The sequence below is a fragment of the Meriones unguiculatus genome, chromosome 19, assembly GCF_030254825.1.
Source record: "Meriones unguiculatus strain TT.TT164.6M chromosome 19, Bangor_MerUng_6.1, whole genome shotgun sequence".
NCBI classification, from domain to species: Eukaryota; Metazoa; Chordata; class Mammalia; order Rodentia; family Muridae; genus Meriones; species Meriones unguiculatus.
The window spans coordinates 25,691,413-25,709,948 of NC_083366.1; the positions used below are offsets into that span (position 1 = coordinate 25,691,413).

An 18,536-nucleotide genomic window follows, 5' to 3' on the forward strand; every position below is an offset into this window, starting at 1 on the left:
GGGCTTTCTGCTACAGCTGTAATTGCCTAATCGACCACTAGGTTCCTGAACTGTACAATCCCTGGAAAATAGGTGATACAGTGCCCTAGGAAATGACATCCTGGACCCCTTTGCTCCTCTTAAGATCTCATTCGAACTAGATTTTTCAGAGAAACATGATTGCATGGACAACCTTGGGGCCTTGAAAAATGTGTTCAAAAAAGGGGCCAGAAGGGAATGAGATTGCTGAAAACTGAGAGGGAGAAGAAAATGAGAGCTGATAGGGAAGGGGACCCAAATCCTGCTACACTTCTGGGAGGAACAGAAACAGCCGCTTCATGATGGCCTCTAACTCACCAGAAAAAAGGGTGGTTGCACTCCAGCAGCTGCTCCAAGCCCCAGGCAGGCTCCTGAGAGTGGGGCTAGTCCTCAGGGGCTTCTCTGTTAGAACGTTTCTCCCAGGTTTTCAGCTGTCTTTCCAGAACCCTTTAGAGGCACAGCCCTAAATCCTGGCCAGTTTCATTTCACTTGCAAATTAGTCTGGGAGGGATTCCCTCAACCACCTTAAAAGGCAGCTCCAGCCAGGACTGAAAACTACAATGGAAGCCGGCTAAAGTCCTAGAAAGCTGGGGCTGACAAAATGAATCAAATGGGAAGCTGCGATTTACGCTTTCTTTGTGCTTTAACATAAAAGGCTTTGTTTCTGTACTTCAGTCACAAAAGGCCTACCAGGGCCCGATTTCTATCCAACTGTTAAGAGATTTTAGGGATTTTTGAGATTTAGATTCTGAAGGAATGCAGTCAGTAGAGCAGAAGGCTGCATCAAGGTGTGTTTCTCTTAGGTGAAAAGCAGAGTGAGATGAACCCCAGGAAGGCTCTGGAAAGGTGGGCAGGGATCAAAGAGCAAAGAAAGAAACCAATGTGTAGACATGAATCCTTACAATTTGGGTTTTATAGTCACTTGGGTGAACATCTTGTGCTTAGTCATTCGGCTTAGGTCTGTCCTTGTCTTTGGCCACCTGATCATTTGGGACAAAGAGCAGATTCAAGAGTTTCCACTCACACTCAACCTACTGTTTTTTCTCAGAACAGTGACAGTATAGTGTTCATTCACTCATTTGTTTAGGTTTTATAGTCTGTCCGGGGAATCAAAACAACCTTCTTGAGTGGCTTTTGAGCAGGGGGGGGGGGGGGGGAGAAACGCCATCTTCCTACTAAGCAAGAATCTTAGTGTTTGGAAAGAAATCTAAATCTCAGCCCAGTCCTCCCAGGAGGCTTCAAACCATCTTGGAAGGAATGAAAATAATCTAGAGACATTGGTGTCCCTGCCTTTGTCTATCAGACTGTTGAAACAACGTCTCTACCCCCCACTCCCCCTCCCTGAGTTGGAATTTCCCCTGCAATCTCATGCAGAAGGAAAAAGGCTGGAGCTCAGTGCCAGCCACAGTGGAGCTTTCTCTCAGAAAAGGAATGCACACAGTTTTGCTAAATTGTCAGAACACCTTGCAGGTAGCTGGGTGGTGGTGGCACACGTCTTTTATCCCAGCACTTGGGAAGCAGAGACAGGTAGATCTCTGTGAGTTCAAGACCATCCTGGTTTATAAAACAAGTTCCAGGACAGCCAGGGCAGTTATACAGAGAATTTCCTCTCTGGAAAAAGAGAATTCCTTGCAGGACAGACAGTGGTAAGTCACCGACAGGTATGACTGGATGACCACACTAGACCAGGACGGCTTAATCATGCATACTTAAACCTAAGTCTGGAAGGTTTCAGGACCTGGAAAATTGACTTGGAGCAGAATGGGGAGGTCTGTGAACGCCTTTGTTTCTCTTCTCAGGTGTGACCAATCTAAATAATTCTAATTTTTCAGCTTTTCTCTATTAGTATGCTTACGTGACATATTGAGGACTGGTGACAGCCTACTCTAACAACTCCAGGAACGGGTACAAACCTCTTATAGAACTACAACTAAATAAACATGGAGACAACAATGGTGCAGTTAGCGGGAAGTGTGTGATGGAACAGAGGTGCGCTGGAAAGGGCAGACAGTCTCAAAACAGCTTCTCCCTAATGGATAGCGGAGGTAAAATAGAGGCAAACTCACTCCTCTCTTGAGGCCAGCTTCTTTCATTCAGAGGCCACACAAAGAAACCTCAGGTAAATCTTTACTTACAGGCTACAGTGAGGTAAGCTTCCCCCACGGCGAAGTCTTGCTTTGAAATCCTGCTCTGATAACACTTTAAAGTGTGAGTCATAGGAGAGGTACAGTTTGAGATGAAAGGGCTAATTACCCTCATTTGTCCACTATACATGATCTCCAGGTACCTAGTTACAGTTCTGTGTCCCGTAAAGTAGTACAAATATTAAATGACAACTAATTAGGTTAATTAACGACAAAAAACACTCTGTCTAATAAAATCCTTTTATAATTTGGGTTCACACTTTCGCTGTATTTGTGATCTGATCTACTTACTTGACTCTTTGAACAGCACATTTCTCTCTCCCCTGCAGTACTTACAGTGACTTCACTATTTAAAAATTCCTTTTGGAAAAAGAAAAGTCAGGTAGCTCAGGGAGGCTACTAGTGTGTCAAATGAATGAATCTGAGGACCTGGAGAGATGGCACAGTGGTTGAGAACAAGCACTACTTTTCTAGAAGACCCGAGTATGGTTCCCAGCACCCATGTATGGCCCACAACTACCTCCAGCTCTAGGGATCATACACCCTCTTCTGGTCTCTGCCAACCCACATCCATGTGGCATTCATCCACACAGACACACATACACATACTTAAAACAGAAAGGTCTTTTTAAAAGACGAGCATAAAACATGCCCTATATTACTATTGCTACTATAGTTTACTCATTAAGCTCCGTCCCTAAATGGCATTGATATGGAAAGGGTGTGTATAGAGGGACAGAACCCAGGAAAAGCCTGGCTCCCTCATAGTTATCAAGCTGGGAGCCACCCTGGCCCCAGGTCCAAGGGTCAACATCAGTTCAGATAAGTCTATAAGGATGTCTTCATCTGTCCAGCTATCACACACAGCCCTCATATATGTGGACTGAGAGTCTACTCTTCACCAGGGCTTGCTGGGAGACTTCACTGACGTAACAGGGGGAGAGCCTGACCCTTTGGAGCTTAGTATAGCCGGGAGAGAACAAAGAGCAGTAGCATAAGCACATCAGTTATGTGCACCAACAGGATCTGGGAATTCAGCTCAGTTGGTACGGGGCTATCTAGAGACTCTGGATTTGGCCAGCAACGGGAGTAAATATATCAATGAGGGGCTGAGAGGATGGTCTGTTGATACAACAGCTTGCAATTGCAAACCCTTTTCTCATGGGAGGAGGAACCCATGAAAAAAAGGCAGAGCACGGGAGCTTGTGAGCCAGTCTAGCTGAAACAGTAAGCTCCAGGTTCATGTAAAGTAAGAGTATCTTATAATTAATAGAGTGAAGAAGTTATTGGGAAAGATCTCTTATGTCCACTCCTGTCCTCCATAAGTTTCTATACAATCAAGAGAACCCACGCATGCATGCATAGACACATACACAAACACACAATTACTTAATGAATAAATAAATTAGGAGTAAACACATTTAGAACTACCACTGAAAAGGTGTAACTGCTAAGGAGAAAAATGACAAGTAGAATGGTACAGGAGACTGGGATCATGGAAGATTCAGGAAGTACTATAGTGGTTAACCAAGAGATTCCCTTAAGAATGGCATTTGAGAGAGAAACTGAGTGGAAGAAGCCAAGCACACAGCTGGAAAATACTACAGGCCCCGAGGCCAGAGAGTTCAGAGTGTGAGATGTCCCAGTATCCACAGCAAACACTGAGACCACTGTCACTGGATCTCCGCTTATACTCAGAGCTCCCAAACAAGCGTGTAGAGTTCTTTTTAAAAGGTTAATTATTTTTCAATTTCATATATATATATATAGATAGATATAGATATAGATAAAAGATCCTCCCAATTATACTGTCTTATCCTCTTCCCTTCTCACCAAGTCTTCCCAAGTCTTTCTATATTTATAGATGTGATCTGATAAATGTAGTCAGAGCTCTCTGCACAAACATGGGCGGGTGGGTATTTGTTTGAAGAAGTGTCAGTGGAATCTGATGGCCTCCTCTCCTGTAACACTTATTACCTATAACTCCTCTGAGGGAGTTGGGGTCTTATGAGCAACATCTCCATCTGTGATGGGATACCGATGGGCCTACCCTTGTGTGGGTCTTGTTCAGTTAGGCTCTGATGCTGTGAGTTCATGGACAACATCCATATCGTGACTGTCAGAGAGCAGTTTACAGCACTCCTTCTCAGCCTCCAGGTTTTTTAGGTAGAATCCTTTAAATGCAGGTGATAACACACCACTGTGGCTCTCTGGCCATACTGTCTATCAGGGTAGCCTGCCGCAGGTGTCTTACCCAAATTTAAATGTGCTATAATGGTACTACATACAGATTCCAGTCTTAATGTAGAAAAGAAAACACCAATAACCAATGCAATAATATTGTAGAATACTGAATTACAGACATAAACACACACACACACACAATTTCACTTTACCTCTTTCTGTTACTTACATTAATGTGGCTTTTATATATATAAAATACAGGCTACCAATTATTTTAATGGACAGAGATGCTCCTGAATCTACTCGTCATTAGGTGAGGCACTGTACATAGCTTGCCACGTTAACTGGTCCTTATCAAACACTGGAGAATGTTCTATACCAGCAGCTGATAGGACCTACTCCCTATGGATAACTTTTCACTGACTTCTTGTTTCTCTTTTTTCTCCCTACTTATCTGTTGCTCTCTTAGGCACCACTGAAAAGAGCATCTTCTCATCAGCCTTCTTATACCTATCTTTTCTATATACTGTCTTTACTACTTCATCAGATGAGCTCTGGTCTATCTTGTGCCCCCCACCTACGCAACAATCCTTCTTTTCCTTCCTAGGCCCAGTGTCCACAGTAGCATCTTGTCAGTCCCATGCCCCACCCCACCTCTGTAAGCCTCCACCTGTGACCTGCGTCTTCTGAGTCACTAAATTCCAGTTCTCGGCCTCTCCATTCTACAAAATGACCTTTGTCAGAGGCAGCCAGTAACCTCCGCAGGCTTCCCAGTTCACACAAAGTAAATCCAAAGTCTACCCATGGCCTGTGCTAGCTAGGACCTCACCCAAGACCACTTCCTCCCATCCCCCACAGAGGGCTCTGGTTCCCAGCTGTGGGTTACTTCCTGCTGGCCCATTCCAGGCACTGAAGGTTCTAATGGCCTCTGTAAAAAAGTACCTTAACCCCCCACCTCCTGATACAGAAACCTTCTTACCCTTTTGATCGATGTCAGCAGTAATATTAAGAGGATTCCATGGTTCTCCCTAAGATTTCACACATTCCATAAACTATACCTGGGTGGAATGGTGATAAAGAGCATAAACAATCTAAATGACAGTAATCTAGATTTGAAAAAAAAAAAATGTGAGACAGAAGGTCTGCTTGGGGCAATTATATACCCACCCTTTTCAATGGTTTCTAACCAGAAACTTCTAACAGGATCACATCTTTAGATAAAGGACACTGTGTTATGGAATCCCCCCAGTCAAGATGCTGGTCAAGCTTAGAAAATCGTAACATAGGGCAACTGGGTTGATGTATAAGGGAAGCCTCCTAGGAGTCTGAGTTTGTAATCACCCTACTGATTCCTGAGTCTTGTCCGGTCTGTAACCCACCTGAGGATGGAGGCAATATTGGGGAACTCCCAAGTCTGCCTTTCCACATTTCCAGCTTTTCATACAGCCACATTATCAGCATATGCATCTTCACAGCATTTTTCAGATGCTATAAACACCCTGAGGATGGACGAGGTAGCAAATGGGTCCTCTTGAGGCAGAAAATCCAGTCTTTCCTCTTTGACTGTATCCTGCTTTTCCCTAAAGATGTTAGATAATAAGGGGCTAGAGGATGGAGGTGGGAAAGAAAACAGAGAAAGGCAGAGATGGGACATTCTAACCGCTTCACCTTGCAAATGAGAAAAAACCTGATGACATGCTGGTACTGAAGACAAGGCCTATAAATAAGTCTGAGTCAAGGGAGACTGCTCTGCTCTAAAGTTTCATTCATCTAGACAAGTACAATTACTGTAATTCCAAACAAAATACAAGGTGGCAGAGTACAACAAATCTAGAGGTTGGGAGGAGGAATCCAGACTTGGAAACAAATAGATAAAAGACCCGTCAAAATTGGTTGAAGAGTGTAACTCATATAGTGACTCAGCTATTTGCAGGATACAGCCGTCTGCTCTTCATCCCTGAGCACTGCTTAACACAATCATGTAGTGACTGTGGTAGCGAATGCCGTTTTGTATCTTGACGTCTGTCTTCAACACGTGACAACCTTATATTCTTCATATCTCTAATTCTGGTGGCTTTTGACAGCAATCAATAGATAAAACTTAAACAGTCCAAGTTCTCTTGAGCAAAAGCTTTTGAGTTCACTGTAACCAGAGGAAAACATGCCTGGGTTTTTATTTACTTACTTATTCTGAAAAAAATAATAATAAAATAAAATCTAACTTCCAAGAATCATAGGAATACATATGTCACATAAAAATACCTACCCTTATAGAAAAGAATGCTCCCAAGCCTTGGGGAGCAACCCAACCTTAGACTACTTGCCTGGCAGAATGCTGTCAAAGTCCCTACTCTATAATGGACTTGCCCTATACTTTTGCTCAAATAATTATATTTTAACATGAAAAGATCCACTCAGAGAGCAGACAGGCAAAATTTTAGGATAGTCAGAACATGTGCTTGTGTGCTTTGCACACACACACACACACACACACACAGACACACACACACACAGAGCTGTGTGCAGTCACATGTCTATTGATCAGAAAGTCCTTTCACATATACTAGTGTCTCCTACCAGCACGGTGATGAGTAATGAAGGGGCCTAACCAGGGCTCTCCGCTGGGTGTTCAATGAATGCAGATTTGCTTTGATATTCTCTGGGAAAGGTTTTCAGGACCCTGTCAGAAACCAATTCAAGTCTGAAGTCTGAAGTCCATCTATTAAAATGACAGAAGTTGCTACGTGTTAATGGTGGTGCACACTTTTAATCCCAGCACTGGGAGACAGAGGCAGAGGCAGGCAGATAGTTCTCTGTGAGTTCAAGGCCACACTGGTTTACACAGCAAGTACCAAGACAGCCAGGGATACACAAAGAAACCCTGTCTTTAAAAAACAAATGAGCAAAAATGACAAAGTTTTTATACAACCTTGCACATCCTCCCATACGCTTTAAAGCATCTCTGAATTATTCATCACAGCTAGTGCAGTGCAAATGGCATGCAAATGGTTACTATGCTGTATTGGTTAAGGGGTAATGATAGTGAAACAAGATCATGGATATTTTAGTACATGCTACATTCAAAAATATATACTCAACCCACATCTGACAGCATTTGAAAATGTGAAATCTACACACATGGAGGACAGAGTGCATGTATAAGAGAGACCAGCTCGGCACCTGGGTCAAGTCTGTAGGCACCTCCCGATTCTAACTTCTAATTTCTTTAGATTTATTAGTGGTTGGTACCTATTGCTCAAAGGCTGAAGGAGTAATTTTGAAGAGTTAGAGTTTGGTTCACATAAGACAATACAAATTTACTCCCTGACACTTCTCACTGGTGATGACAGGTCTGAGACAGTCAACAAACACCCCAGTGCTTGCTGCCTGCCATGCCGGATGTTGTGACCATAGCTGTGCTGGGAGCTCTGCTGTCGACAGCACATTGTATCTGTATCCAGTCTACAGCCATAAGTTCTGGCCCTGACACTTAGTGAACTTTGGAAACCAGTTCATCTTAAGCTTCACTGGCTCATGGGGTAATTTGGCACCTAGACTATTTCAGCCTATAAGCAATCTTTAGTGGGTAGTTATTTCCACGAGCCTGGAAAAGTTCATACAGAATCTAAGCAGGTGTTTTGTAAATACTGTATTAATGTCTCCATGAACAATAAGACAACCGAGCTTAGCCAAAGCATGTGCCATGGATTCTGATTAATCTGAATGCCACCATCCACCAGACCTACAGGACACAATCTAATTTGCTTAGTTATTACATTAGTTTGTTTGTTTGTTTGTTTGTTTGTTTATCCGTGTTGGGGGTGCATTATGAACACACCAAGTGCATGTGTAGAAGTCAGAGCACAGTTTGGAGGAGTCAGTTTTCTCCTTCCACCATGTGAGACTCAGGGTGAACTCAGGTGACCAGGCTTGGTAACAAACACATTTCCCCTGTGAGCCATCTCAGCAACCACAGTCTATCATTTTTTCGTGGGATGGAATATTGCCCCAAGGAGGGTACTTAGTCATAGTGAACCTGCCTATCTAGTAATGTGGAGTTTTATTCTAGACTACTGTGAAATTACTGCTGAATTTTCAGTTTTATTTTATAATGATACAACATATATTCCTTTGGAAAAAGAAAGCTTTCTGTTGCTTTTGTATTTAGTTAGGCTACATCACGGTTTTAGCCACTGCACTGTTGCTATTACTTTAAAATATATATATGTATGTATGTATGTATGTATGTATATACACACACATGTATATATATATATATATATATATATATATATATGTATATATATACATACACTCTGCCAACAAAGCTGCCCAAAGATCCTCTGAATGTATAATTTTAGGAAACCTGGGCTCCACTCACTTTGAGCAATAACTTAACTCAGACGCAGTCTTACAGAGAGAAATCCCATGAAAAACATAGCTCAGTTAAGAGAATTTGGGGATGAGATTTCATAAAGAATAATTTAAAGCATGCTACCACGAGGTTTGAGCCCCATGGCCTTGCTAAGTTACTTATCTCCAAAATGAAGAACTGTGTCATGCAATTAAGCATAGAGATAAGAACTGTAAGGTTTTAGCATGTAAGATGCGTAAAATATGTACTGTACCAGCTATGGCCATTTCAGCATAAAATTATGCTATCATTCTGTCAGTTTAAGATTGGAATTTGCCACCCACCCGGACCTCTGTCTATAATATAAACAAAGCCCTTTCTAAGGAAAAATCAGGTACTGATGAAGCCAAGATAAAATGGTGAAAGAATAACCATCCATCCATCTATCCATCCCAGGATAAATAAAACACCATCCATCTCAGGAATAGCATGGCTAAGTCCAGGCCCTCTGCGCATATATCGAGAGAATTAAAAAAAAAAAAATGGAATGCACCCCTCAAACAGGCCCAATATAGTTTCGTAACAAAACATGACCTTTCACACAACTTGTAAGAAGCAACAGGCAGATCACCCACACATTCGGCTCTGTCTTGCTTCCCAAGGGAGAGCTCAGGTGTGACAAGGCATGGTGGACAGCTGCTTTTTCCATGGACCTGATATATACTAACCCAACGATGTTCAAATGTAATCTTGGTTCTCAAAGTATCTTTTTCCACTGAAGGGAGGCCAAGTGGATTTAAAATCACAGTTCCCACCTGTGGTAGGTCCAAGATAAGCAGAAAAGAAACGGAAGTTTCTCCCAAAACCGCTAGAATTTCACATGGTTGCACATAGGCTAAAAATTTCAGTAATCATTTTTTGGGCGGGGATATTAAAATAATAAGCCATCAATATTGGTAATCTTAACTGACCCAGGATGTTAATTCTAAAATTAAATCATTATCGCCTAAGCTTGCAGCTCTAGTGGCCGTAAGCCTCTTCCTGTAGTGCTGGTTTCTTTTCTGGCTGCCCAGGATAAGACTCAGAGTGCTTCCTACTTTGCTTTAGCGGGTTCTGTGTAAGGATGCAAGTACTTTTGAAGCCCTTCCATTGCGAAACCACGGGTGTTGAGGTGCAGATTCCTGGCTGCCTGAACACCAATAGATAGATATTTTCAGGCATTTATTTAACTCCGGTGCTGTTATCTCACTTTTCACTCGGCTGTTTTTCCAGCCTCCGGGGTAGCACTGCTTTCTCTCTGGGAAACCAGCCCTCCAGGAGGGAACATTTGTACAGAGGATCTCCTTACTAAAATACTAGTGCTGCAACCCTGCTTTCTCGGGAGGAAGGCGGGCCTAGTGCCAGCGATGTTGCCATTGGCGCCTTTAAGATAATAGGACGGAGAGCACTGGAGACCCCTCACTGGGCGGCCCAAGCTTCCGGTGTTTGTGAGCCTGATGCTTGGCGCTTCAGATGCTGCTCTAATGTGAGCCGGTGAGGGAAACGTGGAGCACACCGGAGGCGACGGGCCCGGCATCACGTAGGCTCCCTCGCCGGGCGGGGCGGTGCCCTAAGCAGCTCCCCAACCTGCGGCGCTGGCGCCCGCCCTGCCCCGCTCAAGGGCGAAGGGAAGGTCATCCGTACGGTGGGCGGAAGGCAAGGACACGGGCGCCTACCCTAGGCCTCCCCTCTTGTGCAGGCTTTGAACGAGGGGAAATAAAACATGACATTTGGACACATCTAGGGCAGAGGGAAGAACTGAAAAGCAAAAGCAAAATCCAGCTCAGGCAATTGTCTGAAGTTGGCGGAACCTCAAGACTTGGAGGGCATAAACGGTCTGGAAATGTAGATCTAGAATTGTGAACTTGGAAAACCTACTGTTTGGGAACTCGAACTCCAGCGCTCCACGTGTACCCAGGGCCAGAGGCGGGGGAGGTGACACAGTCACCCCCATCGTTTTTACATTTTAGATATTCTCTTAGTTTATCAAATCCACGCGTCCTGGAATCGAGTCCCTTCAGCTCTGAAATCAGTCCCGTCATTGGGAGAAAAGGGAAGCCTGGAGCTGGTGCTCGAGTGAGTGCTGGTGACGTCCCGGAGTCTCCGCTTCCTGGTCTTTCCCGTCCTGAGGAGGCTGGCAGGGAGGGCCTAGTGACCCATTTTAGTTTTCAGTTTTGTCACAAGAAGAGGACAGGAGACCTTCTTAAAGATCTCCCTAGTGAAAACACAAGGCGCTGCCTGGCAGCCCACACCACACCCGGAGGAACCCCTGCGCGCCCCCAGCTGCGCATCCCCGCAATGCAGCAGCGGGGACGCCGCCTGTGCCGCGTGGGAAGCTGGACTGGGCGGGCGGCGCTGCGGGGACCCCGCTCTCCTACGCTGCCCAGGGATTAGGGTGGGGCGGATGCTGTCGCATCCGAATAGTCGCCCCGTACCTAATTTCAGGGAAGACCGCCTGGCTCTATCATATGACCCAGACACTAGAGGACCCCATTGGTTAGCTCAGTGAATAAACCTGGGAATGGGAAAACTGATACATCTTACGAATGAAGGATATTACAACCAAGCCCCTCATCCAGAGCACCTGACCCCGCAATGGGGCTGCACCCTCTGTGATCCCTCCTCACGCACCTTAACGTTCCTAGCTTAGGGCTCTTCCTGCCCCTGGGCCACCGGGTCGCCTTGCCGCTCATTCGTCACTTTCACCATGCCATTTCCTCATCCTTTCTCACAGATCCATCTCACCCAACATTCCTCCCCATCTCTCCCTCTGTTCTCACCCCGGTTACTCTCCACTGCAGCCCGCCCCCCCGCCCTCCGCCCTCCCTTGCCGCCCAGGCCTGGAAGACTGGCGAGAGAGCCGGTAAGCGCGCACCTTGGGCATCCCCGCCGCTGGTCAGGACACCGATGGATTTGCCCTCCCCAGAAATGTTCTCCAGGAACTTCGGTATGGAGGAGGAGGAGTCTTCCTCGTCGGTCATGGTGAGGAGATGTAGAGGTGCCGGACGGCTCCTGTGCTCAGCAAACAGTAAAGACGTGGCCCACGCGCGCTAGCCTTAGAACCGCTGCCCCGCCTGTACCCGCAGAAGCCGCCCACACCGCGCCCCAGCGCCAATGGGATGTGGCGGTGGGCGGGGCTCACGCAAGGGCGGGGCCTGTGGCTTTAGGACTCCAACCTGCTGCTGGATGAGCCCGGACGACAGGGAGGGATCGCGCGGTGCGTTAGTGATGCAGCACCATGGGCACTCTGAGATGGAGTCGGGTGTGTGGTGCCATCTCAGCTTGGGGATGAAGGGATCATCGCCGGGTAGGGAAGCCCATAAGTGCATGGCAGTGCAGCTGTGGGGATGGTTCCGCAAGTGGGAGCAGAGCCAGCGGGCCCACCACGTGGGCTCCATGTCTCGTGGTGCGCCCATCACCCCACCTGCTCTAGCAGTTAGGGTGGCGGTTGAGGGAGCCCAGAGGTCTGTGCAGTAGCAGAGGCACGTGCAGGGCTTCCGGCCAGATTCTTTCCTGGCCTGACAGTCGGAACAGTAGGGCGCGTCAGCGGTTTTCTTCAAGGTCCAGGATCCACAGGATCCCCCTAGTTTCACCTCCACTCCTACCTAAGTCAAGGAGGAAAGATGTGTAGGTAGATCAAGTTATAGAGAAGGGATCAGGTGTGGACGGATGTCGCAAGACAACACAACCCCGGCAAGCAGACCTGAGTTCTGGATAATCCAAAAGAAAGGCTCGACAGGTTCCAGCTTCCACCCAATGGAAGCCCTGCGCTTGTTTTGTTCGCCAGAACCCTGAAGGTTCTAATAGAAACTACCAATGCTGAAATATGGATATCAATCTGTGCTTGATTTTTAGTTGTTTTGGAGATACACCTGGGCTGTCGTGAAGCTTAATCTTCAAAGGCACGCAGGTCCCTTCAGCAGTCATCCAAGAATAAAGACCTCATAAGCGGCCAAACTGGAAGCCTCGCAGAAGGGGTGGCAGCGCTGAGCCTCCTTCCTGTGCCAATGACGCATTTTGAATACGTAGACAAATAGGTAACAAACTTAGCAAAGACAGTAAAAGCAATGTAAATTAGGACTGCCCTGGAAAAGATGGAGACACACAGATTCGTATCTTTCAACTCTCTCTAAGCAGCAGGCAGTTAGAGGGGGGAAAATTCTGGCACAGAGAAGGAGGGATGAAGTCTGATTTCTGCCTTCCATACCGAGGAATTCCTAAACTCCCATGACCAACAGAAGACGTTGACCATCTTCAGGGCCCTTCTTCCATCTTTCAACTTCTGGGAAAGCAGCCAGGAAATAGATATTTTTAACAGGTTCTCTAGATTATTCTGGTGAGCACTCAATTGGAGAACAACTGGTCTAATGGCTTGATAATGGATTATTCCTGAGCATCATTCCAAAAAGGGAAGAGGAGGATACCACTGGGTGCCTTGAAAATGGTGTGTGAGATGCCCTTGCCCTTCCAAACGCAGTGTGGATGTGCTGGAGGCAGGGGATGTCAAACTCCAAGCACCTCTGTCTGCAGAGGTTTCTATAGCTCAAGGCCCACGATGAAGCTCCAGAAATCTTAAATCATGCCTTTCTGGGGCAGACCATCATCTAAAAGAAGAAACACAATGACTATCCTCAGAGCCAAATGTCTTTTATGTTCTGAACAAACTGATCCTTTTTTTTTTTTTTTTTTTTTTTTTTTTTTTTGTAATTCAGAGCCAGAGCACTAGTCCCATAAGATGTTACAAATCTATAACCTGGAAATTGTTGTTTATATGCTAATAGTTCTAATACAATGTGTTAGGTGAATTATGGCAAAATATACACTGGAATAAAAAAAATGCTGCTATAGTTAGGAAAAACATTTTTTTTTAAACCCACAGGTTAAAACAGCTGCTCTAGGTTTATGGTAAATTGACAGCTGGAACAAACGTGGCACTTATTCATTATCTCTACCTGTGTGGTGCAGAAGGTCCTCAGCAAGTAGGTTGATAATGATCACAGAAGTCACAGATGCATCCTAAATTCTGAGATGCTGAGATGAAAAACAGTTCACTTGGAAGGTTGGACAAAAATGGAAGGAAACCTTCTCTCACGCTATGAAGGACCAGCTGGGCTGCCCCTGACTCCTGACTACACCTCCTGGGACAGCTGTCTTCTCTTGCTCTAGTCCTCTCCATATTTTTGAAGTACTGTTTCCTCACACCTGCAGAAGCCATGCCTAAGCTCATCTCTCCCTACCCTGTGCACACAGCTCTCCTCAAGCTTCCTCATCTCCCTGCTGGTGTACCCACCATTCCAGGTGTGCAGGCCAAAGCCTTGGGGGTCACTGTGAAGTCATGGCCTCTGAGACCAAAAGGACACCCTCCTGGAGCGTTCTTCTGGGCTGCTCATCACCTTACTATACCACCTGGAGCTATCTAACGGTTACTGCCCCAGCCCATGCAGCAGCTTTCTTTCTGGTCCCTGTGTTCCACCCTTCGTCTGCCTTCCTGCTGTCTATCTTCGACACAGATGTCCACATGCATCTATTAAAAACGTAATTTAGAGTTAAAAGCAATAGCTCAGTGTAAGGCATTTGCTTTGCAAACTTCAGGACCTGAATTCTATCTCCAGCACCCATGTAAAAAAGCTGGGCATAGTGACACAAGTTTGTACGTAATACCACCTCTGGGAGACTGAGATAGACCAGCTTTATGGTCAGCCAGCCTAATTAAATGGGTGAGTTTTAAGCCAGAGGCCGTCTCAAAACAATCAAAATGTCATCCTAAGGGATGACACAACAGAGATAGCCTTCACACAAATGAACCTTAGCTGGCCTGGTTACTCTTTTCTAGGACCATCAACCGCTGTTCTTTCCTGAGGTCCATCCAGACAATAGCTTACCTGGCTTTGTATCTGCTCTTTCCCGTCTCAAAAGCCCTCCTCCCACACACTGCCTCCTTGCCTCAGGGTCTTAATCAAGGTCACCTTCATTGTGAAATCTCCCAAGATAGCCCTTTCAGAAACTGTGGCTTCCACACAGATGCCTGTCTGTTTCCTTCAAAGAACCATTTAGCAAGTCACTTGTTCATTGCACCTGTTTACTTTGGATTTTGGCAGGTTTTCTCCACTGGGCTACACATGGTGTAAACAGAAAGGACTTTGTTATTCCGTACTGCTGCCCAGGACTCTCCTACAGGATCCAGACAGCCCACGAGCACATTTGAATGAATGATAGAATGAATGAATGAACAAATGAGCACATTCATCTCTTACAGAAGGAAGGAGAAACAGTGCCCCACCTATAAGTGCTGCAGTGGTCATGGCTGAGGAAAGATACGAGCACATATGGCTGATGCATGTACAGTTGGCTCTATCTGTGCCTCAGACAACCACATTTAACAGGCAGTGTGGCTCTTTACGAATTATCAGAGATATTCCGCACAGTCAGGGTTGCTTCTGGCTTTCCTTTTACACTGCTTTCCATCCTTGGAATCTTCCACTTTATTTCCACGCCACCATATTCCCTTACTTGGGAATCCCTTCAGGTTCAAAGAATTGAAGTAGGATGGAAGGAAGACAAAAAGGGCTGGGTCCAGCAGAAGACCAAAGCCGCCGCCTCTTCACCACCTCATTTGAGTTACCTGGTGTGAGTCGGTTCAAATACATCAAACATGGAGAAACAACACAGGCGTTTTAAGACGCTATGGTTGCTAAGAACAGCCACCTTGCAATCAGCTCTACCCCCGCCACCAGTGGACCAGACTTCCTAGGAACTAGACTGTGCCTCCTCCCTCTCTGGCCTGGTTCCTTTTCTTCCATCCATCTGGAGACTTTGGACTCCTCTGTAGCTGAAGTCACACAGGCATACTCCCTGTCATCATGCCTTTCCTCCTCATGTCCTTGTCCTCTTCCTTCAGATTTGGGGAAGTTTAGGAAGAAAGAAGCCATGAGCTAGTCTAGAAAATTTTTTCTTCAACCCACGCCTTCCCATCCCATTTCTTTTCAGATTCCTGTATCTTTAATTTGGTTGTTAAACTTTAAGGTATGTGTTTGGATATTTCTCAAGAATTTGAAGCAGAACCACGATGATGCACTGAAACAATATCTAGAAGCTGGAATGAAAGGAAAGCAAGATATATTATTTCTGCAAAACACTCTGTCATTGTTAATTTTAATTTCTCTAAGGCATTGAATCAGTGATATGTACAAAAGGCTCTTTTGAAGAATAGCGTTTCCTTTCTCTTTTTTAATTAATTAATTTCTTTACTTTAAATCCTGACCAGTTTCCCCTCCCTCCTCTCCTCCCAGCCACCCTCCAGCATCTACTCCTCCTCTCCCTCTTCTTCCTCTTCCTCCCTTGCCTCTTCCTCCTCTCTTTAGAAAAGGGGAGGCCTCCCATGGATATCAAACAGCCTTGACATATCAAGTTGCAGTAAGACTAGGTCAATCTTCTCTTACTGAGGTTGGACAAGAAAGCCCAGTTAGGGGATACCTCCAACCACAACTGGTGCAAGGGAAGGGGAAAACACTGCTGTGGTGAAAGAGACCTCAGGAGACTGTGAGTGTGATGCAAAACAGTCTTGGGAGACAGCTTCAGTAAGACAGCTTATTTAATGGGGAGGGGGGAACAAAGGCTACATAAACCTTTGGGGGTTGCACGGGGGCATTTGGGATGACTGTACATAATTGGTCTGAGCCAGGGTGCTGGGATGCCTCATTTGCATGAGGAAGAATTCCAGGTGCTGCTGGATATGACCTTATAGGGAGACAAACTTTATCTACAAGGTGGTGCAGGGCTATGTGCACTGGGACAGAAAGGCCTGGAGCAGGGGGAAAGCAATCCTACCCCTGCGATCTCAGGATCTCAGGACAATATTTACGGGTTTTGGACACACCCCGATCCTAGTCTTTCTCCTGTCTGGCTCCCTGGTCTCACAGCTCCCAGGCCCCACAAAGGGAAAGGGTCCCAAAGGCAGACAACAGAGTCAAGTTCCCACTAGAAGAGCCTTTCCTTACTCATAGTACTTAGGTTGATTAACAGAGACCACCTTTTCTTCCGGCACCCAGTGAAACGAGAAAGCAGCAATAACTACAGCGTTAAAATGGATATAATGGATTTGCTCTCTCAGGAGTATCTACTGGGCATTTCTGTAGTTCCTGTTGTTACTTAGAAAATGGAGAGTGGGGGCTTTATTAGTAAGTTACATCTATTTCCCTGGTAACAAAAGAGATCATTTCAGACCTTAATTAACTTAAGGCTTGAAAACAGAGGGGAAAATATTTGGGAAGAGGAAGATGGGCAGGATGGGACAGGAGAAGGAATTGCTGGGGAGTGCCTGTCTAGCATGCAGCAAGCCTTGAGTTACATTCCCTATGTGAAAACAAGGTTATGGTGGTGCACTCAGGAGGTGGAGACAGGAGGATCAGAAGATGCAGGCCAACCTCAGCTACATAGTGAGTTTGAGGCCAGTTGAGCTGTGAGACCTGCCTAGGGACATACGAGAATGACTGAGCTAGGAAGGTGGATCCATGGGTAAAAGTGTTAGCTGTGCATGCTTGACGAGCTAACTATGATTCGTGGGGCCCACACAAAAAGCTCAACGATGCAGCATGTGTCTGTAATTCTGGCACTCAGGCACTAAGAAGGGAGAAGACACCTAAAGCTTGAGGGTCAGGCAAGCCTGGAGTACACAGCACAGTGGCAGAAACAAGAGATAACCTGTTTTAACAAGGGGAAATATGATATGTGAGAGGGAGCATACACACACACACATATCACTTAAGAAGGTACATCCATACATACACACAAATAGTATTTAAGTAAGGACATTCATAAAACCATGTGTTTTAATTTTATGAATGTGTGCCCAAGAATGTCACAATTAAACCCACTATTTTATACAATAAACACTTAAGAGGCAAGAAAAATGTGATGTTTGTGTTGTAGTAGGATTAAATGTGTCCTCTCCTTAGTTGTGAAATGCTGCAAATGAGCGTGTCTGGTGGCAATGCTTTGCTTGCGAGTATGAGCTTGTAACTACTAGCTCTTTCCCTTTGTACACAGAACTGTTGTACAGGGCTGATGTGAATGGAAATTAGTACAGTCATTATGGAAAATAGTCTGGAGGTTCCCCAAATAATAAAATAGAACTCCCATGTGATCCAGCGATCTCATTACTGGGTTCACTTCAGAAGGAAATGAGATCAGCACGTTAAAGAGACATCTTCATCTCTTGCTCGTATCAGCAATAGTCACAACAGCCAAAACAGACGGCAGCCCAGGTATCCTTCAAAAGATTCACGGATGGAGAAAATGTCACAAAAACTAACACAGACACACACTAATACATATACACACACTCATACACACACACAGTGGAATGCTAGTCAGCCCTAAAAATGAAGGAAATTCTGTCAATTGTGGCAACATTGTGAATCTGCTAAGTGAAATAAGAAGAAACATTAGGTGATCACATTTATACAAGAAACTAAAACAAAACAAACAAAAAACCCACAATGTAATTACTGGCATGGTAAACTAATAGAAGTAGAGAATAGAATGGTGGTATTGGAGATTGGCGGGAACTGGGGAGATGTGGAGGCTTACAAGATTCATTTAAGTAACAGGAATACGTTTTAGAGGCATTATCTGCCGCCTTGCAGAATACAGTGATTATTGTTACGGCTGAATCTGAAGTGTCCCCTATACGCTCGTGTTTTGAACACCCAGCCTGCGGCTTGTAGCTCTGTTTTGAAGGTTGTGGAGCTTTCAGGGTATGGCATTTGGCTGGCAGAAGCAGATCCTTAGGGGAGACT

The 18,536-nt window shown here is 45.3% G+C and overlaps 1 protein-coding gene across 4 annotated transcripts in view; it reads right to left on the reverse strand.

Moving 5' to 3' along the window:
• Window positions 1–11,823, reverse strand: part of Pfkp (phosphofructokinase, platelet) — a 63,701-nt gene extending 51,878 nt beyond the window's left edge. The window contains exon 1 of one of the 4 annotated variants that reach the window (XM_060372543.1): window positions 11,615–11,823. In XM_060372543.1, the coding sequence (XP_060228526.1) occupies window positions 11,615–11,720 (106 nt within the window). In that variant the 5' untranslated portion in view covers window positions 11,721–11,823. Of the gene's footprint in view, window positions 1–336; window positions 412–11,370; window positions 11,393–11,614 lie in introns of those variants that run through there. The other 3 variants (XM_021657073.2, XM_060372542.1, XM_060372541.1) reach the window with 3 other exon arrangements.
• Between the last annotated feature and the right edge of the window lie 6,713 nt (window positions 11,824–18,536).